Source organism: Solanum verrucosum, unplaced genomic scaffold, assembly GCF_900185275.1.
Source record: "Solanum verrucosum unplaced genomic scaffold, falcon-dt-bn FXZP01000144.1, whole genome shotgun sequence".
Taxonomy (NCBI): Eukaryota; Viridiplantae; Streptophyta; class Magnoliopsida; order Solanales; family Solanaceae; genus Solanum; species Solanum verrucosum.
In genome coordinates, this window is record NW_026020773.1 from 695665 (window position 1) to 721462 (window position 25798).

The window sequence follows — 25798 nt, forward strand, 5'->3', positions numbered from 1 at the left end:
TTTCCAATTGATTACTAGCAATTTGTATCAAGCGTTAATAAGCACTTGTTTGTAACAAAAAAGGCATAAAACCTAAAAAATATTAGTGTAGAGCTTAGCTTGAATACCTGAAGTTCTGAAATCAAATCCTTCTTTTTTGGTAACTAGTCTAGAAGCGATTATTTCTTCTTCTGTAATTCCTTTGACCTCGCTGTTTCTTTCTCCTTCGCATGATAATTTTGTGTTCCAGTTCTTCAATGATTCTTGCCAGCCATCTTAGATTTCCAGTCGAGATCAAGAAATATATTATGGATAAGCCAATACATAGTCCACTGCCATAGCCCATCAGAGCTGCTTTCCAAAAATCATTGAAAAATTCAGAATTGCTTTCTTGACCTTCTAGCGCAGACACTGTATAGTTTGTCTCTGACACAGGATCATTGCCACAACCTTTTGAAACAGGGAATCCACGTAATCCATCATTACCTTCATATGAATTGCTCTCAAAGGTATGAAATTGAGGTCCTTGAGGGATGCATCCTTGGAGATAATTGTGGGAGAGATTTAAGAATTCAAGAGACGTAAGAGAAGCAAGTTGTTGTGGTATCTCTCCCGAAAGTTGGTTAAACGATATGTCCAATGATTCCACTACAGATAAACATCCAAGTGATGGTGGTATATGACCTTTCAATCCATTGTGAGACATATTCAACACCCGAAGAGCAATGAGATCTCCCAGAACACTAGGAATATGTCCTTCAAATTTGTTGTTTGAAAGATCGATAACTGTGTACAAAGACAAAATTTTCACAACTTCAAGCTTCAATCCCTTTGATACAACAACTATCGAGTCTTTGTAAGCTCCACCTCCTTCATAACTTGGTACCTTAATTGTTTGATCAATTGTCCTCATGCCTTTCAAATGTTGAAACAGACTCGTTGGTAAGTCTTTCGAAAACGCATTGTAAGAGAGATCCATGATTCGAAGATCAGGAAACATGATTTCAGCACCTGAAGATCTTATGGGTCCATGCAATTTATTCGATGTCAATCTTAAAACTCTCAGCTCTAGCAAAGTTCCCAACCACACAGGGAATGTGTCATTGAGATGATTATCTCCTAGATCAAGAACTTGCAGCTTTTTGCAATTGGCCAAAGACCGAGGGATTCCCCCCTCTAGTTCATTGCCATGCAAGTTGAGACTTATAAGTGAACTTCCAATGCTAAAATTTGTTGGAAGGCTCCCAGAAAGTTTGTTATTCTGCATATCAAAAACCTGGAGGCTACTAATATTGCAAAAACATTGTGGAATTGCTCCCTCCAGATTGTTTCTGCCCAAATCTAGAATTTGTAGTGATGTTAAATTGGAAAAAGATGAAGGGATCTCTCCGCTAAGATTATTATGTGACATCATCAAAACCTGGAGGCCGCTGATATTACCCAAACATTGTGGAACTTTTCCCTTCAAATTGTTTCTCGGCATATACAACACTTCCAGTGATGTCAAATTGCACACAAATGAAGGAATTTCCCCAATGAGATTGTTATCATTGAGAATCATTTTTTTCAGATTTCTCAAATTTCCAAATGAAGCAGGAATAGATCCATTAAGAGAGTTATTACTCAAATATAGATAAGTAAGAGACCTCAAGTAACCTATTTCTTCGGGAATAGAGCCAGAAAGCTGATTATTATAAAGATACAATCTAGACAAGTTGCTCAAATTCCCCAATGAAGAAGGAATATAGCCATTAAGAGAGTTATAACCCAAATGTAGGACATTAAGAGACCTTAGGTAACCTATTTCTACAGGAATAGAGCCAGAAAGCTGATTACTATAAAGACCCAACTCAGACAAGTTGCTCAAATTCCCCAATGAAGAAGGAATAGAGCCATTAAGAGAGTTATTACTCAAATGTAGGTTACTAAGAGACCTTAGGTAACCTATTTCTTGAGGAATAGAGCCAGAAAGTTGATTTTCATAAAGAAGCAAAAAAGACAAGTTGCTCAAATTCCCCAATGATGCAGGAATAGAGCCATTAAAAGAGTTATTACTCAAATGTAGAACATTAAGAGACCTTAGGTAACCTATTTCTACAGGAATAGAGCCAGAAAGCTGATTACTATAAAGACCCAACTCAGACAAGTTACTCAAATTCCCCAATGAAGAAGGAATAGAGCCATTAAGAGAGTTATTACTCAAATGTAGGTTACTAAGAGACCTTAGGTAACCTATTTCTTGAGGAATAGAGCCAGAAAGTTGATTTTCATAAAGAAGCAAAAAAGACAAGTTGCTCAAATTCCCCAATGATGCAGGAATAGAGCCATTAAAAGAGTTATTACTCAAATGTAGAACATTAAGAGACCTTAGGTAACCTATTTCTACAGGAATAGAGCCAGAAAGCTGATTACTATAAAGACCCAACTCAGACAAGTTACTCAAATTCCCCAATGAAGAAGGAATAGAGCCATTAAGAGAGTTACTACTCAAATCTATGACACTAAGAGACCTTAGGTATCCTATTTCTTGAGGAATAGAGCCAGAAAGTTGATTTTCATAAAGAAGCAAAAAAGACAAGTTGTTCAAATTCCCCAATGAAGAAGGAATAGAACCACTAAGAATGTTTCTACCCAAAGATAGCTTAGTAAGAGACCTTAGGTAACCTATTTCTTCAGGAATAGATCCATTTAAATGGTTTACAGATATACGAAGAATCTCAAGCTTGGCTAGTGAACCGATTTGTGGTGGGATTGTTCCTGAAATCTGATTGATGTTCAAGTCAAGATAAACAAGATTAGTGAGATTTCCAATCTCAGGTGGAATGGTGCCTGTGAAATTGTTCATGCTAAGATTAAGATTCTCAAGAAAAGGGAGAGATGAAAATGGAAAAGCATAGAGTGTACCAATGACACTGGAATTTGTAATATTCAACGTGTTTACTCTACCACTAAAGCATATAACTCCATACCAGTCCCTGCATGCAGTAGAACTTGGCATCCATGAAGCCAATAAGGAATTATTCTGGTTCTTGAAAGTTGCTTTCCATTTTAAGAGGGCAGTTGTTTCCTCAGTGGAAGCAAATGCAACCGTAAAGAGGTAGAATAGAGTGAAAAACTGAAGTGAAGAGAATGTTTTGCTAGAAACCATCATCATATTTTGAGTTTATTGTTTCTGATTCATAGGATTTGATATTGTATGTAACTTATACTAATTAAAGATCAACAGGAAACGCGTTTTCTCCAAATTTGCTAATTCTGCTGCTATCTCTCTCTCTTATTCACACTATGTGTGTTCATATCAAGATAAATTGTGTTGTCATTCTCAAGTCAAATTTTGGGTTGTTTTGTTTTTGTCTTTTTATTTTTATTCATGTGTAACACATTAATTCAGACAAGGACTTAACCAAAGTGGCAAAAATAATTTTGTTATCACACATTGATCATGACCACCCTGTCTTAGTATATGATAGAGAAATATATTATTCAACAATTTTCAGTCTTAGATTAATAAATTTTAAACTACATTATCTCTAATTCATATGTAGTACTCCCTCCGTCCCTTTTTAGTTGTCCACTTTAGAAATGGCACACAGATTAAGGCAACAATGATTAGCACAGTGAAGTTACAATTTTACCCTTATGACAACTTTTCACTTCAAAATTACAACCACTTATTTGAATTAAAGTGAAATAAATTGGAGGGAAACAACATACACTTTTACAATTTTCAAAAAGTGTAAATAAGGGTATAATAGGAAAAAATTTGTTGTCCTTTCTTGATTTGTCAAAATGGACAACTAAATAGGGACAACTAAAAAAGGAAATATGGACAAGTAAATAGGGACGGAGGGAGTAGATGTCAAGAGTTGATTTCTCACCACGTATAAAGTTACTCAACCAATTCAGGTGTATTTCCAGTAGATATTGATGATATGGAACTTTTTTCAAGCCAGACTTTTAAAAAATGAAAAGCTATCAATTTTAACCAGTAAATTGACCAGTTAAAAATTGCAATAGATAACTTCCATTCTGTAGTTTATTTCGCATTTTACTTCCCATAAACAGATTTCTTCAGATAGTTTGGTAAAGAAGAAATCTGCAGTGGAATAGCCGTCGCTGCATTGCTCAATCATCCGAATAATAATTTAGCAAGCATTCCGAATTCAAGACATATCTTATCTCTAGGTTTCTATTATTGATGAGTATTCATGTAACGATTTGTAACGTGTTCTCTCCAAATGTTGTAGATTTGGCTCCTCTCTCTATCTCTCTTATTCACACTTTGTCTGTTCATATTTTGTCAGAGAAAATGTTGTCATTCTTAAGTCAAATTTAGGTTGTTGTGCTTTTGTCAGTTTTTTTATTTTTTATTTTTTATTTTTTATCCATGTGTTACACTTCTACACTCCTTTTTTATCCATGACTGAGCTAGAGATCAAGATACGCATACGTTGGCTGAATTGCAGTATTCAAATTTGATTTTTTTTTATAGGGAAAACGGTTTTCATCAGCCAAAAAATTGTAAATTTGAGTCATTTGGCTAACAACAGGGTTACATAAGAACTTGACTAACTCTCATTTGCTTTATGTCCTCGCAGATGTGAAGACCAAGTGGGAGTCCAGTTCCTGAGGAAGGAGGTTGATCGTGCAGAAGAGGATGGCCTCACTCAACGATTTTGACAGGTTTAAGCTCGTGTTGGCAAAATCAAGGTGTGATTGCATAATCTTTTTACCGTTGTGATGGTTATGTATCAATCTGATTCGTTTGTGTTGGACATTGCAGAGGGCTGGTGTGGTGAGACAGGGGTTTGCAAAGCTTAAGAACTTTTTAAGTAGCGACACATTTGGAATTATAGTCTTAGTTATTGCGCGTGATCTATGCTGAGGTGCCCATCGTCGGTTGTTGGGTCTTGATTAAGAAAGATGAAAGGCTGAATAATCGGGGTTAAAATTTCTCCGTTTCATTGGGAGCGAAAAATGAATTGACATCTTGATGTGATACAACCTTTCGATTTAATCCACCTTGTTCCTGAAAAGGAAAGGACAAGAGTTTAAATTTTAGGGGTTGTTGTTAACAGTATGCAAATAACAGTATAGAAATTAGTTATGCATGTTTTTTTTATATTTATAAAATAATATATATATTCTTGTAATTTAAATATATCGTAGTTATGTGGGGTTTTCTTGCTAACTAAACACGGTATGTGGTGTATCGAAATTTATGCGTAGTCACTAAAATTATAGTATAAGTTATGCAAAATTTAATACATGAATATTTATTTCCTAATTAAAAAATCATTTACACCTCTCAATTTTGAGAAATAATCATTCTCCCCCCTTTATCCTATGCAAAGTCTATTTTACCCTTGTCATTTTTAATCCTTCATCCATACAATTTTTTTATATTATATATTTATAATATATTATTTTTAACCTTTATATTTATAAAATTTTATTTAAATTCATTAATTTTATAAAGAATAATTCTTTTATGAGTTTGTTGCAAAATTAAATGTTATTCTTTTTATTGATTATTATTTTAATATTACATATATTAAGTACGAATGTATAAATGTATTATGTACATGCATATTTTACTTTAACTTTATCTCTTAGACATAATATATTAACGTGCCTTTTAACTTGGTCTCGACTGACATTTATACCTTCCGACTTATGAATTTGAACAAGTAGGCAGTTAAACTTGTATAAAATTGAACACGTAGACACACACGTTCTATACATACCATAGTATGTGTCATACATTACATAATACAAATCAATTCGAGTGTATCTCATGTGAATTGTTATGTAAAATGTGTGTTTTACTTGTTCAATTTTATATATATAATTTTAAGTGTTTAATTGTGCACACTCAAAGTTGAAATACGTAGATGACAACTGAAGCCAAGTTAAAAGGACACGTTTTATGTAGTTATTTATATCTCTTATTCTCTATTGTCTATGTAGATAAATAAATCTTGATTGTCATTAATAAAATATTTTTTAAATTATAATAATTATTTTACAATATAAATAGATTATCTTTTAAGAAATTGCTATGAAATATATCCTTATTTTATTAATTATTTTTCATTATTCGCATCAAAATATATTTATAAAGTTATCACATAGTCATAGATTCCGCTAAAATTAATAATATTATTTTTATTATGTTCATTGATTTTATTATAGAACGACATTAAGTTATACTCTCAATCAATACTTTTTCTTTTCTAGATGAAATTAATTATTTTTAATAAAAAAATTGTTATATAGATTAAAAATAAAATACTTATGATTTTAAAAGAAGTATAAAGAAAAGATAAATATTGATAATATAAGGGTAGAATGAACATTTTGAAAAGTCAGTTAGTAAAAAGGGAGGAGAATGATAGCTTCTCAAAGTTGAGGAAAATCAAAATCCGCGGATGTAAATGATTTTCACCCTATTATATTATATTTACATCGGAGATTGATTGTTTATATACCTCAAATCAAAATTCGCATTACTAACATTCTCTTAGTAGTCCGTCTCATATTAGATGAACATTTTCTATTTTGAACGATAATTAAGAAACTGATCAATTTTATTATTTTGCCTTGTTCATATTAATTAGTTTCTTTAATTTTTTTTTTAATTTTCAAAATTCGTTTAAATTTTTAAAGACCATATTAATTGTAGGCGTAATTTTTTTTTTTTTATTAATTTAGTAAGTGATTAGATAATATGAGATAAATATATTTTTAAGTAACCTTGAACTTTGTGGCTTACTAATATAATAGCCAAAACTTTTGGGGTTTTGGTGAAAAAAGAAGAAGAAGTCTCCTCTCCTGTGCTTGAGTTAAAAATATCAAAAGGTACAAATTCCATTCTTCTCTCCCAATTATCAGCTGCATATTATATATATCTGAAGACTCAGAATCCCAATTTTCCAAAATCTTAATCCGTTGTTGGTTCAATCAATATGAACATCTTTTCCAAGAAACCCAATACCAAAGGTTCGATTTCAACTTCTTTATTTCATCAAAAGTCAATTTTTTTTGTTTGTTTACGTAATTGTTGCCTTAGAATACTGATTTAGGATTGTCTTGAGGTAGGGGTAAAGGTTTGTGGGACTGATTTGGGATTGAGGGTTAGTTGATTGATTGTTGGAACCTCTTAAAAAAATTTGATTTTTTTTATTCTTGGTGTTTGATCATTCATAATATTGAGCTAAAGATTTGTTTTTTTTTTTTTTTATGACAGAGGCGCTTCGGGAGAGTAGAAGAGAACTGACTCATGCTACCAGAGGTAAAACTATTTTACACTTTTGTTCCTCCTTTCCCCTGGAAACAAGATACATTGAGCTCATAGGACATCCATTGTCTCGAAATTGAACTATATGTATATGTGCAGAAGTGAATCCAAGATTTAAATTTGACGGGTTTGGTCTTAAATGTTCCTAGCACATAACTTATTCGACTTCTGAAATTATGGTTGGGAATATAATACTCCTTCTGTTTCAGTTAGAATATAATGGTATTAATCATGCCACGTGGAAAGTTAGAATTAAAGAGTTGCCGAAAGAGACATTCTTTTTTGAAATGGACTGACTTAGAAGAAAGTAAGACAAACATATTGAAATGGAGGGAATATAGTTAAAATTTTAGTGGTTTCACACACATTGAGACACACACATATATATCCATGTTCTGTATCCGAATAGTTGGTTGGGGTTAACCTGTTGCTAATAAGCTACATCTGCCGCTGTATATATATGTGATAGAAAATTCAAAGGGGAGTTATAAAATATGTTGAAAGGTACACACTATCTTTAAATATTGTCTGGCTGAAGCTGCATTACCTCAATTGTTATAACTTCCGTGATTAGTTATTCTATTTTAATTTCATTTATCATTGGCCTTTTCTTCACCTTTTCTATAATTTGATAATGTGTAGAATGATGAGAAAAAATGCAAGGGGCAAGGTAGTATTTGAATTGTATTTAGCATATTAGACCTTTGCATTTCATTCTCACAGTAACTTTTTTTTTGGAATACATTAGATCATTACGTAGTTGTAAAAGGAGGAGGCTTGCAGTTGGTTGATGCATGACCAATGTAAAAATAGTCAAAACTATGATGTGAATACTCTAAATATGAAGAACTCATATTGTACCCTGCATAGTTTGGATTGAGACACTGTTGATATGATATTAAATTGTTAGGTCATTTGTACTAGATGATATTGTGGGGGTTTGTGAGCTATGCCAATATTGGTTTGGATAGTTGATAGAAAGTGTTATTAATTCCAATCAGAAAAGAAAGTAATGTTATTGTAAACCTGAGGTGTACAAGTGAGATAAACAGTGATTCTACAGGCTTAGGGAGTAAATAGAGTAACTCACTGGCAGAGGATTTAACAAGTTTATTGATCTCAACATCCACACACACGAAAGCCTTTGGAAGGTCTTCCAAACAAGCGTAGGTCTTTTTGAATCTTTGTTTAAATTGGCCTGATATACCTTGTATAAGATGCTCCAGTTTTTAGTAAGTGTCTTGTGTCTTCTGCAGTAGCTACTTGTATCATAAATGACAACCGTGCTAAATATTTTCTTTTGGATAACCATAGTGTCTTGGCATTGCACACACCTTGATTAATTCTACACGGCACTAGCACATGGACTGGATAACTCTATCCACCAAGGCTTGGATAGATAAGAAAGAAATCACCTAGTCGTTTATCTCCTCTGGGAAGTGAATCTGAGACCTCATGGTTCTCAACCCACTTCATTGACCACTAGGCCACAACAGTGTTATTACGTTCAACCAAGGCCTTTCTACTTGCGCAAGGATGTAAAAGATGTTCTTGATCTTTGTTTTAGGTTGGATTACCGTTTGCATTTAGGAAATTCATTATTGTGTCTACTAGAGATTGGGGTATACTGTAAAGTCTTCAATAGTGGATTGCTAGATTCTTGTGCAAAGTATCTTTCTTTGTGGAGTGGGGATGGGGGGAACTAAATTGTCCACTGCCTGGATTGGCTCACACATTTTTTGTAACTATGGACAAATTTCTTTCATTACCCATTTCTTTCAAATATACATATGCCATCCATTCTACTTGGGCAACTTTATGTTAGCTTTAACATGTTAGGGAACTGGATGGGATGATGTTCAATTGTAGGTAATGTAGGTTAAACCACGTTCTGTGAATGGGGATTTCAAATGAATTACAACTTAATAATTCATTAATAAGTTGTAATTTCTTTCCCATCAGAAGATGCACACAATCTCTGTTAATATAGAGGGCAAGTTAGGAAGATCATCACACTGATATCCACAATTTTCTTTTTGGTGTGCAAGTGCTTCTTGTAATTAACTGTTGAGTAATTTATTTTAGTTTTAATATTGTGATGTAGGTATTGAGAAGGAAATTTCTGCTTTACAATCAGAGGTATGTCCAGATCTTGTTTCTGATGACTGTTCTTGAAAGTGCATAGTGTGTGTTCATGAGATACACTTTTTTTTGCGATTTTAGAGCTTGTATAACTTTTCATATATATCACACTTCCTTTACTTATGGTTCTTCACATGATATCACATCAATAAGAGATATTTTTATTTCTTTCTTTCATGGAACAGGAAAAAAAACTTGTTGCTGAAATAAAAAGGACTGCTAAAACTGGAAATGAGGTGGGTCTCGAGCATCATCCCTGGAGACTTAATTAGCAGTTGTAATTTATCGGGTTGCTGCTTAAGTAACAGCTGAATACTCAGACGGTACTATATCATTTGGAACTCGTGTGTCATCTGCTTTTCTCTCTGCATTTTCAGACAGCAACAAAAGTTCTAGCACTTCAGTTAATCAGGCTTAGACAGCAAATAGCCAGGCAGTCGGGCTCAAATGAGAGGTATAGCGACTCACACACAGGTACTCCTCCAAGTCCATGTTACATGCTTGCTGATTTCAGTTCCTCACTCCTCTTTTACGGATGCATTTGAAAAGCTTAATGCCCATTGCAGGCAATATCTGCCTAATCTTCGGTTGCTGCAGGCATGAAAGGAGCCACTAAGGCTATGACTGCTATGAATAAGGTTTGATGGCCAAAGATCATGATATCTAATTTAACATTTCCATTTGATTGTTTGAGAGATTTGCATACACTCTATCCTTCTCATACCCACTTTTGGGACTGCACTGGGTTTGTTGTTGTATTAGAGAATGAAAAATAAAAAAAATCTCAATTGTTTTTATTCTTAAAAAAAGAATGAAATATAAAGTCATCTTCATACACGCGTGGCTATAATTCAAGGAAACGGAGAGGCCGACGAGGTTGTCTCACATCGTATTGGAGTGTGGTGGATGAAATGGAAGCTCGGATCTAGTGTCCTATGGGATAAAAATGAGTCACTGAGACTTAAAGGTAGGTTCTATAGAGTGGTTGTTAGCCCAACCTTGTTGTACGGTGTTGAGTGCAATCCAGTCAAGAACTCTCACTCTCACATTTAGATGATGAAGGTAGCATAAATGAGGATGCCTAGATGAATGTTTAGGCATACTAGGAGGGACAAGGTTTGGAATGAAGATATACGGGACAAGGGGGGTGGCCTCCATGGAGGATACGATGCGGGAAGCGAGTCTGAGATGGTTTAGGCTTGTGAAGAGAAGCACCCCAGTGAGGAGGTGTGAGAGGTTGACAATGATAGGTCTAAGGAGAGGTAGGCCGAGGAAGAATTGGGGAGAGGTGATTAGACACGACAAGACACATTTCAACTAACGAGGACATGACCCTAGAAAGGAGAGAATGGAGGTCAAAATATTAGGGTAGATGGTTAGTATGTAGTCGAGCGATCTCTCCCTTTCCAATGGTAGAGCGTGGGTCAAGCCTGGAGCACCTATGTACTCCCTGCCCAGTATTATCACTATTGTGCTAGCATTATCTTATTCTCCAATTTTATTTTATTAATATCGTTGTTTCTTGTTCTTTGGTTTTCTTTACTGTTTGATGTCAGTACTTCTCTGTCTTTAATATTTTCATCGTAACTTTTTTGACGCTTGCACTCTTCTGAAAAATCATCTTTCTTGAGCCGATGGTGTATCAGAAACAACCTCTCTACCCACAAAGGGGTAAGGTTTGCGTACACTCCACCCTCCCCAGACACCATTTATGGGTTGTTGTGTTCATCTTCATATACATGGAGATGGATCTCATGATGAGAGGGTTCCTGCACTCTTCACTGGTTGGTGGGACGCTACTTCTCGGTCACTTGAACCCTCTTAGCTCCTTGTGGATGAATTAAAGATGTGGGTTATATTGGGACTAGCAGTTTGATCCTTTCGTGTTTTTCAACTCCTCTTTTCTTTGTTCCTTTTTCTTCTTGCCTCCATTGTTTGGTTTATTTTCTTATTACTCATTAAAACATGACATTTGTGTTGTATGTGAAGTCACCATCATTCCTTCTAAATTTTAATAATTATCAGTTGGCTCAATGCAGCAAATGGACCCTGCAAAGCAAGCGAAGGTGATGCAACATTTCCAGAGGCAATCAGCTCAATTGGATATGACGGTAAGACTGATTGCACATTACCTACTGATTCTAAAATAAAATCATATCTCCTTCATGTCCACTCAGATTATTAGAAGTCAACTCAATAATATGGTGTTCGTATATGTAGACTGAAATGATGTCAGATGCCATAGATGATGACAAAGCAGAAGAGGAAACTGAAGATTTGACAAATCAGGTATGCTTTTAAAATCCCCATTTTGTAATGACTGAAAATAGTTAATGGACGTGCACCAAGCATGTGTATTTACTTTATGCTATAGTTGTTGATTTAATTGAAATTATCCATTACGTATTGATTGCTCTAGTGATGCAAGTCTTCATAAAAACTCGCACTAAGTTTGGGAAAACATGTGATTTGTCTTATATATGTCGTTCATAAAAGCCCCCAATGTTATCTTCTATCTCAAATATACCCCCAAAATAAAAAAGGTCCAAATATGTCCCTCACACTAAAGGTGGAAGCTGCGTCGGGGTATGTTTTGGACCTTTTTAATTGTTTAGAGGTTCAGTAGAGTCCATTTAGGACCCCAGGATCTCAGATTCAAATGGCGACGAAGTTTTGCACCATATATTGCATATGTATTTTCATTGAAAATGGAATGACGATTGAATGTGGAATATTCTTTCTAGAAATCAATTAATTATGAAATGCATTAAAAAATATATATATATACTAAATTTCTTTACACATGGTCCCACCTACTTATCGGCTTCTTGCATGTTAACTCAATCTTATTTTTGCAGGTCCTTGATGAGATTGGAATTGATGTTGCCTCACAGGTTAGTTTTTTATTATTGTTTCACATTGGAAAAAGTTGTATTTTACTTGCAAGAAGGAAAGGAGTTAAGTGCCGACAATTACCGTGTTAAATTGAAGATCCCGTGTTTTCATCTGGACAGATGTCAGCAGTTCCCAAGGGAAAAATTTCTGGAAAAAGGACTGAGGAATCAAGCAGGTTCGTCTTCATTTTCTTTTGGAAAAATGCATAAGTACCCCTTCAGCCTATGCCCGAAATCGCAGAGACACACCTAACTTTTACTAAGGTCCTATTACCCCCCCCCGCCCCGAACTTAATTTATCTATAATATTCTACCCCTTTTCGGCCTACGTGACACTATTCTTGAAAAAATTGTCAACATGCGCTAGGCTCACAAGATAATGCCAAATAGGCCAACAAGGAGTAGAATATTACATATAAAATAAGTTCAGGGGGTAATAGGACCTTAGTAAAGGTTAGGTGTGTCTCTGGGATTTCGGGCATAGGCTAAAGGGGTACTTATGCATTTTCCCTTTTTTTTGATAGTCTTTTTGTTACTTTATTGCCCTTGAGTTTGTTCTGAAGACAGGACTTGAAAGAAAAGTATGCTTTAGCTTGAACAATGAAGTTAAACCATAAAGATAGTGTAACGAAGATGAATGTGTGGTAGGCACACAACATGGGTTTGAATATCCATCGAGGCTCAAATATCCATCGAGGTTGAAGCTAGAAACAACATATTTCTCAGATATTCAAAAAAAGAAAGAAAATAAACCCTACAGAGCTAGGTTTCACTAACATGCGTCCTTCGCTAGAAATTGCTTGCCTAGTTAAAGCCGTGCTAGTCTTCACTCGACTATCTTGGTGTTGGAGCTGTTGATCTGAGCTATCACTTTAATCTCAACCGAGCTCAACAAATCGAGTGTAATCTTTAACAAGCTCTCGGCGCTTCAAACTTGCCAATTTGGTGAAACAATTAAAACCACAAAAATTGTAGGCCAACTATGTCTGAGCTACTTTGAAAAATTGAAAAGGAGAATTAAAAGACTAAAACGGAATACATAATAGGAGCTATTACAACTAGGCAATAATGGTAAATGATGAACTAATTTTGACTCAAGTACTACTGTATCCTCGAGCAAAATTACTAGACATCTTGAGTGCACTGCTTGTTAACAGAAAATGTATGTTGCGGTTTCGGTTTCTGTTTTTCTTTTCTTCCTATAAATAATCGTATCATATTAGTATGAAGTGCTTTTTTCATGCTCTTTGATCTCATTAACTTGCTCATGTACATTGTGTTGTTGTGCTTTCGTGCTGGCAGTTCTGGGATTGATGAACTGGAGAAGAGATTGGCTGCACTTAGAAATCCTTGATCTCAGTATCTTGGACTAGTCCTTATGGAGATCCAAAACAGACAAGTTGCTCAAATTCCCCAATGAAGCAGGAATAGAGCCAGAAAGCTGATTATCATAAAGATCCAAATGAGACAAGTTGTTCAAATTCCCCAATGATGCAGGAATAGAGCCAGAAAGATGATTATTATAAAGATACAAATGAGACAAGTTGCTCAAATTCCCCAATGATGCAGGAATAGGGCCAGGAAGCTGATTATCATAAAGATCCAAATGAGACAAGTTGCTCAAATTCCCCAATGATGCAGGAATAGAGCCATTAAGAGAGTTATTACTCAATTGTAGGAAACTAAGAGACCTTAGGTAACCTATTTCTTCAGGAATAGAGCCAGAAAGCTGATTATTATTAAGATACAAATGAGACAAGTTGCTCAAATTCCCCAATGATGCAGGAATAGAGCCAGAAAGCTGATTATCATAAAGATCCAAATGAGACAAGTTGTTCAAAATCCCCAATGATGCAGGAATAGAGCCAGAAAGATGATTATTATAAAGATACAAATGAGACAAGTTGCTCAAATTCCCCAATGATGCAGGAATATAACCAGTAAGAAAGTTCCTACCCAAAGATAGCTTAGTAAGAGACCTTAGGTAACCTATTTCTTCAGGAATAGAGCCATTTAAATGGTTGTCAAATATACAGAGGGTCTGAAGCTTGGCTAGTGAACCGATTTGCTGTGGGATTGTTCCTAAAAACTGATTGAGTTGTTTCAGTCAAGGACTTGGTCAAAAGTGGCCAAAATAGTTTTGTTATCAGACATCGGTCATGATCACTTTTAATGTATGACACAGACATGTCTGGTTCTCAATTCTCATCTCTATAATAGTGGATCATATCCAACAATTCTCAGTCTTAGACGTTACCATGATTCGTAGTGTCTTTGTTACAAATTTGGGTTGTTTGTTTTTGTCTTTTAAAAAATGTCGTCATTTTTCAATCTGTCTTAGCTGTGTTGAGAAGGGTGTTTTATTTTGTTGGGATCTGCTAGATGTTGATGTCTCATGATGTGGAACTTTTGAAAAATGAATAAAGAAAATTATGAGATAATGGTAAAAAATATATGTGAATATCACTTGTTTTTGCGAGTTTTATATTCGAATAATAAGTTATGTATTTTCCCTACTTGAACTATCGTCATCTCAATTTGAATGAAATGTGTAAAACTTAGGTGATTTTTTAATTTGCCTAATAAAGTCATATTGCAAAGGGTATTTTATTTTTATGAGATCTCCAACAGTTTAAACTTTCTCATGCTTGAATATTTTGATAAAATTAAATTTTAATGACTCTCAAACGAGTTTACAAATATATAAAAGGAATTTCTTAATAGTGTTTTATTAGAGATAGATTAAGCTATTTCAACCTCCGAGGATGGTTTTTGAATATTAAAAACTCTAATTCTTCACTTTAAACGCGACCACTTAGAAGGTGGTTTGTGGATCAATTATTATGACTTATAGTATTTTTTATATAGTTTTTAATTATATAAAATTTATAAAAATTTAAAGACTGCATGCTTGAATTTACGATAAAAATTAAAGGATGGCTCTTGAAAATTCAAACAATGCATTATAAATTGAGATAGAGGGAGTAAGCTACATAAGATTGTTTCCGCAAAGAATAATTAAATACATTTCTCTGGTCCCAAGAAGAAAATTAAAATAAATTGATGATCAACAGGAAACGCATTTCCTTCAAATTTGCAAATTTGGTTGCTATCAGAGAAAATATGTTCATTCTCAAGTCAAATTTTGAGTTGTTTCAGTCAAGGACTTAGTCAGAGTGGACAAAATAGTTTTGTTATTAGACATCGGTCATGACCACTTTTAACGTATGATACAAACATGTCTGGTTCTCAATTCTTATCTCTAAAGTAGTGGATTATATCCAATAGTTTTCTGTTTTAGATCAATAAAACTCTAGGTGACAGTATCTCTAATTCATGTAGTAGATGTCAAGAGTTGATTTTTCACATAATCACTCAACTATTCGGAAAGTCACTTTTCTTTGGTTTGTTACATAAAAATTACTTAATTATTGTCATTTCACGTATAAAGTCACTTAATCAATTCAAGTTATATTTTCATTAGATAATGATGGTGTGGAATTATTTTCAAGCTCTTTTAAAAAATGAAAAGTTAAAAAATGAAAAGCCAACAATTCTTCATCATCCAATGACTTAGTCAAAGTGGCCAAAATAGTTTTGTTGTTACATATTAATACAGACATGTTTGGTTCTCATTTTCATCTTTAAAGTAATGGACTATATCCAACAATTCTACGTCTTAAGCTAATAAATTTCTAGATTACATTATCTTTAATTTGACTAGTGAGAATTTATATGGCAGGTGTCAAGTATTGACTTCTCATATTATCATCAATTATTCAAAAAGTCATTTTTTCTGTTCTTTGTTTTGTGACAGAAAAATCACTCAATTATTGTCATTTTTCCGTATAAAGTCATTCAATCAATTTAAATGATATATTCAAATTAAATTTGAATATCACTTTTTTGCGAGTTTTACATTCGAATAATAAGTTATTTATTTTCCCTACTTGAACTATTGTCGTCTCAATTTGAAACACAGATTATTCACAAACAACTGAGACTTATGGTTTTGAGGAGTGAGTGTAATTTTATGGTAAGTGGCCAATCTATCAATGAAATGTGTAAAAATTAGGTGATTTTTCAATCTACCAAATAAAGTCGTGTTGCAAAGGGTATTTTATTTTTATGAGACCTCCAAGAGTTTCACATTTTTCATGCTCGAATATTTTGATAAAATTAAATTTCAATGACTCTCAAATTGATTTTCCAAATAAAAGAATTTCTTCACTGAGATTATATTTTGATATGATGAAGTATCTTGTGGAATTTGTCGGAATAGGTAATGACCCTTGATGAAAACTGGATATTAATAGTTTTTTAATTAGAGATAGATTAAGATATTTCAACCTCCGAAGATGGTTTCTAGATATTAAAAACTCCAATTCTTTCACTTCACACGCGATCACTCCGAAGATGGTTTGCGGATAAATTATTGTAACTTATAGTACTTTTTCTGTAGTTTCAAAATATATAAATTTTATTTTAAATTTTCTAAAGACTTCCCTGATTTTTTGGTGAAAATTAAACTATTTGGCTCTTGAAAATCCAGACTATGCATTACAAATTGAGATAGAGGGAGTAATCTTCATATGATTGTTTTCGCAAATAGTAATTAAACACATATCTCTGGTCCCAAAAAGAACAGGAAACGCATTTTCTTTAAATTTGCAAATTTGGTTGCTATTAGAGAAAATGTGGTCATTCTCAAGTCAAATTTTGAGTTTGTTTTGAGTTACACATTTAATTCAGCAAAGGACTTAGTCAAAGTGGCCAAAATAGTTCTGTTATGACACATTGATCATGACCACTTTTAATGTATGATACAGACATGCCTGGTTTTCAATTGTTATCTCTAAAGTAGTGGACCATATCCAATAATTTTCAGGACTAGGCATGCTCCATTTTAGACATTTGATATTAATCTTAGCCATGAATCTCTCAACCTGGTAAGGAATATTTTCCCACTGATGCAAGAATTGTTCTTGGTTTGATGGATAACCTGATTACATTTACTGCTAACACAAACATGAATTTGTAGTTGAGGCATATTAGCTATATCTTCTTGATTTTGTGCTTCCTATTCTTGAATCTCTCCTTCTTTATGTTGTAACAGTTGTTTGTAATTGAGTCATATTGGTAACCTGTTGTAACATGAGAACACCATAGTCATGGTAATGAGCCATAGCAACAATTTCGTGCACCATTTGTTCCAGAGTTGGTTGAGCTATTAAATGCATCGTGTGAATTATCAGCTACCTTGAATAGATTAGACGGAACTACGGAACTTCCCTGTTGTTAGGGTCATTTTACAATATTCTGTCTTGCCAGTGCTGTTTCAAACTAACTAGTATACCCCCCCTTGTATCTGGAAATAGAACACACAAATGTTTCAAACAAACATTATTGCAATTAGCAAAGGAAAGTTTCAAAGTGCTACGAGCACAACTAGGAATATCATTGATGAATGCAAATGAAAAAAAAAAACAGTTTACTTTGAGTAAGCCTGTTTGTGTAATGAAAAGCTAAGCTCCTGCTATGTAGGGAAGGGCCGGACCACAAGGGTGTATTGTAATTTGTATGCAACCTCACTCTACATCTCTGCAAGAGACTGTTTCCACGACAATCTTATCAAAATTCATAATATTACATTTTCCCAGTTTAAGAAAAGCTTATAAAACTAAAAATCAAATACAACAATCATAAGCTGCAACATAGGAAGAACCAAATCCATTACTCCAACAGGCACCTGAAAATCTGAAAAAATAAGAAAGTGAGTCACACAACTATAAATTTTTAGCCTTCGTTAACACAACTTCCAACTGATTACTTGCAATTCATATCAAGCGTTAATACGTATTTGTTGATAACTAAAAGCATAAAACCTAATATATTAGTTGTTAGAATAAACTAAAAAAGATTAGTGTAGAGCTTAGCTTGAATACCTGAAGTTCTGAAATCAAATCCTTCTTTATTGGTAACTTGTCTAGAAGCGATTATTTCTTCCTCTGTAATTCCCTTGACCTCGCTGCTTCTTTCTCCTTCGTATGATAATTTTGTGTTCCAGTTCTTCAATGATTCTTGCAAGCCATCTTAGATTTCCAGTTGAGATCAAGAAATATATTATGGATAAGCCAATGCATAGTCCACTGCCATAGCCCATCAGAGCTGCTTTCCAAAAATCATTGAAAAATTCAGAATTTCTTTCTTGATCTTCTAGCGCAGACACTGTATAGTTTGTCTCTGACACAGGATCATTGCCACAACCTTTTGAAACGGGGAATCCACGTAATCCATCATTACCATCAAATGAACTGTTCTCAAAGGTACGAAATTGGGGTCCTTGAGGGATGCATCCTTGGAGATAATTGTGGGAGAGATTTAAGAATTCAAGAGACGTAAGAGAAGCAAGTTGTTGTGGTATCTCTCCCGAAAGCTGGTTAAACGAAAGGTCTAAGGACTCCACTACAGATAAATTTCCAAGTGATAGTGGTATATGACCTTTCAATCCATTATGAGACATATTCAATACCCGAAGAGCTATGAGATCTCCTAGAACACTATGAATACGTCCTTCAAATTTATTGTTTGAAAGATCAATAACTGTGTACAAAGACAAAATTTTCACTACTTCAAGCTTCAATCCCTTTGTTACAACAACCACCGAGTCTTGGTAGTAGAATCCACCTCCTTTATAATTTGGTAACTTTATTGTTTGATCAATAGTCATCATGCCTTTCAAATGTTGAAACAGACTCGTTGGTAAGTCTTTCGAGAAGGCATTGTTAGAGAGATCTATGATTCGAAGATCAGGAAGCATGATTTCAGCACCTGAAGATCTTATGGGTCCATGCAATTTATTCGATGTCAATCTTAAAACTCTCAGCTCTGGCAAAGTTCCCAACCACATGGGGAATGTGTCATTGAGATGATTATCTCCTAGGTCAAGAACTTGCAGCTTTTTGCAATTGGCCAAAGATCGAGGGATTTCACCCTCTAGTTCATTGCCATGCAAGTTGAGACTTATAAGTGAACTTCCAATGCTAAAATTTGTTGGAAGAGTCCCTGTAAGTTTGTTATTCTGCATATCAAAAACCTGGGGGCTACTAATATTGCCAAAACATTGTGGAATTGCTCCCTCCAGATTGTTTCTGCCCAAATCTAGAATTTGTAGTGATGTTAAATTGGAAATAGATGAAGGGATCTCTCCGCTGAGATTATTATGTGACATCATCAAAACCTGGAGGCTGCTGATATTACCCAAACATTGTGGAACTTTTCCCCTCAAATTGTTTCTCGGCATAGACAACACTTCCAGTGATGTCAAATTGCACACAAATGAAGGAATTTCCCCAATGAGATTGTTATCATTGAGAATCATATTTTCCAGATTTCTCAAATTGCCAAATGAAGCAGGAATAGATCCATTAAGAGAGTTATTACCCAAAGATAGATAAGTAAGAGAACTTAGGTAACCTATCTCTAGAGGAATAGAGCCAGAAAAGTGATTATCAAAAAGATACAAAAAAGACAAGTTGCTCAAATTCCCCAATGAAGCAGGAATAGAGCCATTAAGAGAGTTATTACCCAAAGATAGATAAGTAAGAGAACTTAGATAACCTATCTCTAGAGGAATAGAGCCAGAAAGCAGATTATTATTAAGAACCAAATCAGACAAGTTGCTCAAATTCCCCAATGAAGCAGGAATAGAGCCAGAAAAGTGATTATCAAAACGATCCAAAACAGACAAGTTGCTCAAATTCCCCAATGAAGCAGGAATAGAGCCATTAAGAGAGTTCTCACCCAAATGTAGGTAAGTAAGAGACCTTAGGTAACCTATCTCTAGAGGAATAGAGCCAGAAAAGTGATTATCAAAAATATCCAAAACAGACAAGTTGCTCAAATTCCCCAATGAAGCAGGAATAGAGCCATTAAGAGAGTTCAAAGCCAAAGATAGCTTAGTAAGAGACATTAGGTAACCTATTTCTTCAGGAATAGAGCCAGAAAGCTGATTTTCATAAAGAAGCAAAAAAGACAAGTTGTTCAAATTCCCCAATGAAGCAGGAATAGAACCAGTTAGAAAGTTCCTACGCAAAGATAGCTTAGTAAGAGACCTTAGGTAACCTATTTCTTCAGGAATAGAGCCATTTAAATAGTTGTCAAATATACGGAGGGTCTGAAGGTTGGCTAGTGAACCGATTTGCTGTGGGATTGTTCCTGAAAACTGATTGATGTTCAAGTTAAGAAAGACGAGATTAGTGAGATTACCAATCTCAGGTGGAATGGTTCCCGAGAAATTGTTCATGCTAAGATCAAGATTTTCAAGAAAAGGGAGGGATGAAAACGGAAAAGCATAGAGTGTACCAATGACACTAGAATTTGTAATATTCAACGTGTTTACCTTCCCATTAAAGCATATAACTCCATACCAGTCCGTGCATGCATTAAAACTTGGCGTCCATGAAGCCAATAAGGAATTATTCTGGTTCTTGAAAATTGCTTTCCATTTCAAGAGGGCAGTTGCTTCATCAGTGGAAGCAAAAGGAACTGTAAAGAGGTACAAAAGAGAGAAAAACTGAAGCGAAGAGAATGTTTTGCTAGAAACCATCATCATATTTTGAGTTTATTGTTTCGGATTCATAGGATTTGATATTGTATGTAACTTATACTAATTAAAGACCAACAGGAAACGCGTTTTTTCCAAATTTGCTAATTTGGCTGCTATCGGAGAAAAAAATGTTGCCATTCTCTTGTCAAATTTTGGATTGTTTTGTGTTAGAGGTCTAATTCAGGCAAGGACTTAATCAAAGTGGCCAAAATAGTTTTGTTATCACAAAGTGATTATGACCACTCTTAGTGTATGATACAGACATGGCTGGTTCTCAATTCTCATCTCTACAGTAGTGGACCATATCCAACAATTCTCAGTCTTAGACGTTACGATGATTTGTCATGTCTTTGTTGCAAATTTGGGTTGTTTTGTTTTTGTCTTTGAGAAAATGTTGTCATTTTTCAATCTGTCTTAGGCGTGTTGAGAAGGGTGTTATAATTTTATTGGACCTGCTAGTTATCGATGTCTGATGATGTGGAACTTTTGAAAAATGAACAGCCAAATAAATGAAAGAGCAAAGAAAATTAAGAGATAATATATGGTCAAAACTAGATGAAGAACGCCCGTGCTGCACACGGCCTAACAATTTCAATTATGATATACTCTCCTTGTTCAATTTTACAATTTCATTATTTCAAAAATAGGTTTTTATTTTTATTTGTCACTTGTAATATATCAAGAAAAGAAAATTACTATTTTTCATTACTAACGTTAGCATTAATTATTTATTCTCCAACTCATTTTTCTAGATTTAATATTAAACATTACGTAGTTAATATGGATAGAACAGTAAAATAGTCATGTCAATTATTATTTTTTAATAGGCATGAAATTTATTTATGTTTCGACTACTACTGTTGTTCATAATATAATGGGGAAAATGCATAAGTATCCCCCCCTCCCTCCCAACCTATGCCCGAAATTTCAGACACTTATACTATACTAAGGTCCTATTACCCCCCCCCCTCCAAACTTATTTTATAAATAATTTTCTACCCCTTTTCGGTCTACGTGGCACTATCTTCTGGGTCTAGCGCGTGTTGACAGTTTTTTCAAGCTATCTGGTTGATAGTGCCACGTAGGGCGAAAAGGGATAGAAAATTATTTATAAAATAAGTTCGGGGGGGGGGGGGGTAATAGGACCTTACTATTGTATAAGTGTGTCTCTGAGATTTCGGGCATAGGTTGGGGGTACTTATGCATTTTCCCAATATAATGTTTTTCATTTTATATCTATTAAATCCAATTTTATTTTTTCATACTATTAAATCCAATATTATTTTTTCTTAATGAAATTTTATGTTGCACTCTATAGGAATTTGAATACTTGTATATATTAATTTAATTTCAGACTATATCATACAATTTTTTTAGAGAAAAGCATTAAAGACACTCGTAAATTCGACGCGAATTATTAGTTTCATTCTTGAACTACTGACAACCTTAAAATAACTCAAACTAAATACGAATGTTTAATTATGTAATTGATGTAATTTGTCTTATAAAACTAAAAGTCAAATTCACAATTCAAATGTAAGATTATACTAATAAATATGGATTTGATTTAATGTTGCAAGTTACGTTTAAAAAAATTGCTAATAAATCTAGTAAGTACATTAAGTATCAATATAAATCTTACGTTATAAATGATAATAACCAAACAAAAATTCAATTTCTTCCCAATATAACAAAAATGATTTTTAGCAGCAATAAATATAAACATTAACAAAGAGTGCTAAAGCATTTACCGACATTAGTTAATTGTCATTAGATTCAATTTTACTATAGACTTTAGGGACACTTACAAAGAAAGCTAATTGTCATTAAAAGTACATGTTTAGCGACAATCAAGCTATTACAGCTAAAAAATATTTTTAATATAATGTCCATATGTTAATGTTAATAAATAATACATATAACTAAACAATGTTTAGATAAATAAATAATGGTAAGTTGAAAAATATAAAGGAAAGAAATGATAATATATGTTGAGGAAAGAAGTGGCAAGCAAATTGTCCACACGAAGGGTAACTTTTTCATCATCACTTTAATATACACTAATCATAATGGCAAAAACGTCTACACAGACAAAATATAACAAAACATCTATAAGAAATAGAACTTTCCGCCGAGACAATTGGTCAATTGAAACTTAAATAACTAAAATACTCTTCAAAACGCCAAGCAGGCATGTTGATACCAACATTTCCACTGGCTCTTCTAATATAGTAGATATAGAATATCATTTTTTTTTGCGAGTTTTACATTCGAATAATAAGTTATTTATTTTCCCTACTTGAACTATTGTCATTTCAATTTGAAACACAAATTATTCACAAACAACTGAGATTTATGGATTTCGAGGTGTGAGCGTAATTTTATAGTAAGTGGCATGTCTGTCAATGAAATGTGTAAAAATTAGGTGATTTTTCAATCCGCCTAATAAAATCGTATTGCAAAGGGTATTTTATTTTTATGAGACCTCCAAGAGTTTCAAATTTTGCATGCTCGAATATTTTGATAAAATTAAATTTCAATGACTCAAATCGATTTTACAAATATATAAAAGGAATTTCTTCACTCGGATTATTTTTTGATATGAAGTATCTTGTGGAATTTATTAGAGTAGGTAATGACCCTTGAAGAAAATTGGATCGCAAATTAATAGTGTTTTATTAGAGATAGATTAAAATATCTAAACCTTTGAGGATGGTTTGTGAATATTAAAAAATCTAATTCTTTCCCTTTAAACGCGACCACTTAGAAGATGGTTTGCGGATTAATTATTATGACTTAATAGTACTTTTTACGTAGTTTTTAAATATATAAATTTTATTTTAACAATTTAAAGACTTCATGCCTGAATTTACAATAAAAATTAAAGGATTTGGCTTTTGAAAATTCAAAATTATACATTATAAATTGAGATAGAGGGAGTAAGCTTCGTAAGATTGTTTTCGCAAAGAATAATTAAACACATTTTTCTAGTCCCAAGAAGAAAAACAAAATAAATTGCAAATCAATAGGAAACGTGTTTTTATCAAATTTGCAAATTTGGCAGCTATCAGAGAAAATGTGGTCATTCTCAAGTCAAATTTTGAGTTGTTTCAGTCAAGGACTTAGTCAAAAGTGGCCAAAATAGTTTTGTTATCAGACATCGGTCATGACCACTTTTAATGTATGATACAGACATGTCTGGTTCTCAATTCTCATCTCTACAATAGTGGATCATATCCAACAATTCTTAGTCTTAGACGTTACTATGATTCGTAGTGTCTTTGTTACAAATTTGGGTTGTTTATTTTTATCTTTTAGAAAATGTTGTCATTATTCAATCTGTCTTAGCCGTGTTGGGAAGGGTGTTTGATTTTGTTGGGACCTGCTAGATGTTGATGTCTCATGATATGGAACTTTTGAAAAATGAATAAAGAAAATTATGAGATAATGGTAAAAAATATATGTGAATATCACTTTTTCTTTGTGAGTTTTACATTCGAATTATAAGTTATGTATTTTCCCTACTTGAACTATCGTCATCTCAATTTGAATGAAATGTGTAAAAATTAGGTGATTTTTTAATTTGCCTAATAAAGTCATATTGCAAAGGGTATTTTATTTTTATGAGATCTCCAAAAGTTTAAACTTTCTCATGCTCTAATATTTTGATAAAATTAAATTTTAATGAATTTCAAACGAGTTTACAAATCTATAAAAGGAATTTCTTAATAGTGTTTTATAAGAGATAGATTAAGCTATGTCAACCTTCGAGGATGGTTTTTGAATATTAAAAACTCTAATTCTTCACTTTAAACGTGACCACCTAGAAGATGGTTTGTGGATCAATTATTATGACTTATAGTATTTTTTAGGTAGTTTTTAAATATATAAATTTTATTTAAAAAATTTAAAGACTGCATGCTTGAATTTACAATAAAAATTAAAGGATGGCTCTTGAAAATTGAAACAATGCATTATAAATTGAGATAGGGGGAGTAAGTTACATAAGATTGTTTCCGCAAAGAATAATTAAATTTCTCTGGTCCCAAGAAGAAAATTAAAATAAATTGATGATCAATAGAAAACGCGTTTCCTTCAAATTTGCACATTTGGTTGCTATCAGAGAAAATATGGTCATTCTCAAGTCAAATTTTGAGTTTTTTTTGTCAAGGACTTAGTCAGGGTGGCAAAAATAGTTTTGTTATTAGACATCGATCATGACCTCTTTTAACGTATGATTCAAACATGTCTGGTTCTCAATTCTTATCTCTAAAGTAGTGGATTATATCCAATAATTTTCAATTTTAGATCAATAAAACTCTAGGCTACATTATCTCTAATTCATGTAGTAGATGTCTAAGAGTTTGATTTTTCACATAATCACTCAACTATTCGGAAAGTCACTTTTCTTTGGTTTGTTACATAAAAATTACTTAATTATTGTCATTTCACGTATAAAGTCACTTAATCAATTCAAGTTATATTTTCGTTAGATAATGATGGTGTGGAATTATTTTCAAGCTCTTTTAAAAAATGAAAAGCCAACAATTCTCCATCATCCAATGACTTAGTCAAAGTGGCCAAAATAGTTTTGTTGTTACATATTAATACAAACATGTTTGGTTCTCATTTTCATCTTTAAAGTAATGGACTATATCCAACAATTCTACGTCTTAAGCCAATAAATTTCTAGATTACATTATCTTTAATTTGACTAGTGAGAATTTATATGGCAGGTGTCAAGTATTGACTTCTAATATTATCATCAATTATTCAAAAAGTCATTTTTTCTGTTCTTTGTTTTGTGACAGAAAAATCACTCAATTATTGTCATTTTTCCGTATAAAGTCATACAATCAATTTAAATGATATATT

The 25798-nt window shown here is 33.3% G+C and overlaps 3 protein-coding genes across 13 annotated transcripts in view; 1 reads left to right on the forward strand and 2 right to left on the reverse strand.

Moving 5' to 3' along the window:
• The window catches only part of LOC125813040 (vacuolar protein sorting-associated protein 2 homolog 3-like), a 142273-nt gene that overhangs the window by 29455 nt on the left and 87020 nt on the right, over positions 1-25798 (forward strand). The window contains exons 1-3 of one of the 8 annotated variants that reach the window (XM_049492535.1): positions 6930-6981; positions 7229-7273; positions 9384-9418. The exons of 6 other annotated variants lie outside the window; for them this stretch is intronic. In XM_049492535.1, the coding sequence (XP_049348492.1) occupies positions 6948-6981; positions 7229-7273; positions 9384-9418 (114 nt within the window). In that variant the 5' untranslated portion in view covers positions 6930-6947. Of the gene's footprint in view, positions 1-6929; positions 6982-7228; positions 7274-9383; positions 9419-13617; positions 13703-25798 lie in introns of those variants that run through there. One more of the 8 variants, XM_049492538.1, reaches the window with a different exon arrangement.
• The window catches only part of LOC125813037 (receptor-like protein Cf-9 homolog), a 127167-nt gene continuing 101691 nt past the window's right edge, over positions 323-25798 (reverse strand). For 2 of the 4 annotated variants that reach the window (XR_007442042.1, XR_007442041.1), the window contains exon 3: positions 323-429. The gene's annotated coding sequence lies outside the window, so the exon portion shown is untranslated. Of the gene's footprint in view, positions 430-18475; positions 18583-25798 lie in introns of those variants that run through there. The other 2 variants (XR_007442040.1, XR_007442038.1) reach the window with 1 other exon arrangement.
• LOC125813038 (receptor-like protein Cf-9 homolog) lies at positions 18219-20929 on the reverse strand. Its single transcript, XM_049492533.1, has 2 exons — positions 20152-20929; positions 18219-19935 (listed from the first exon to the last, which is right to left on the reverse strand). The coding sequence occupies exons 1-2, from the start codon at positions 20927-20929 to the stop codon at positions 18302-18304; spliced, it is 2412 nt and encodes an 803-aa protein (XP_049348490.1). The 3' UTR covers positions 18219-18301.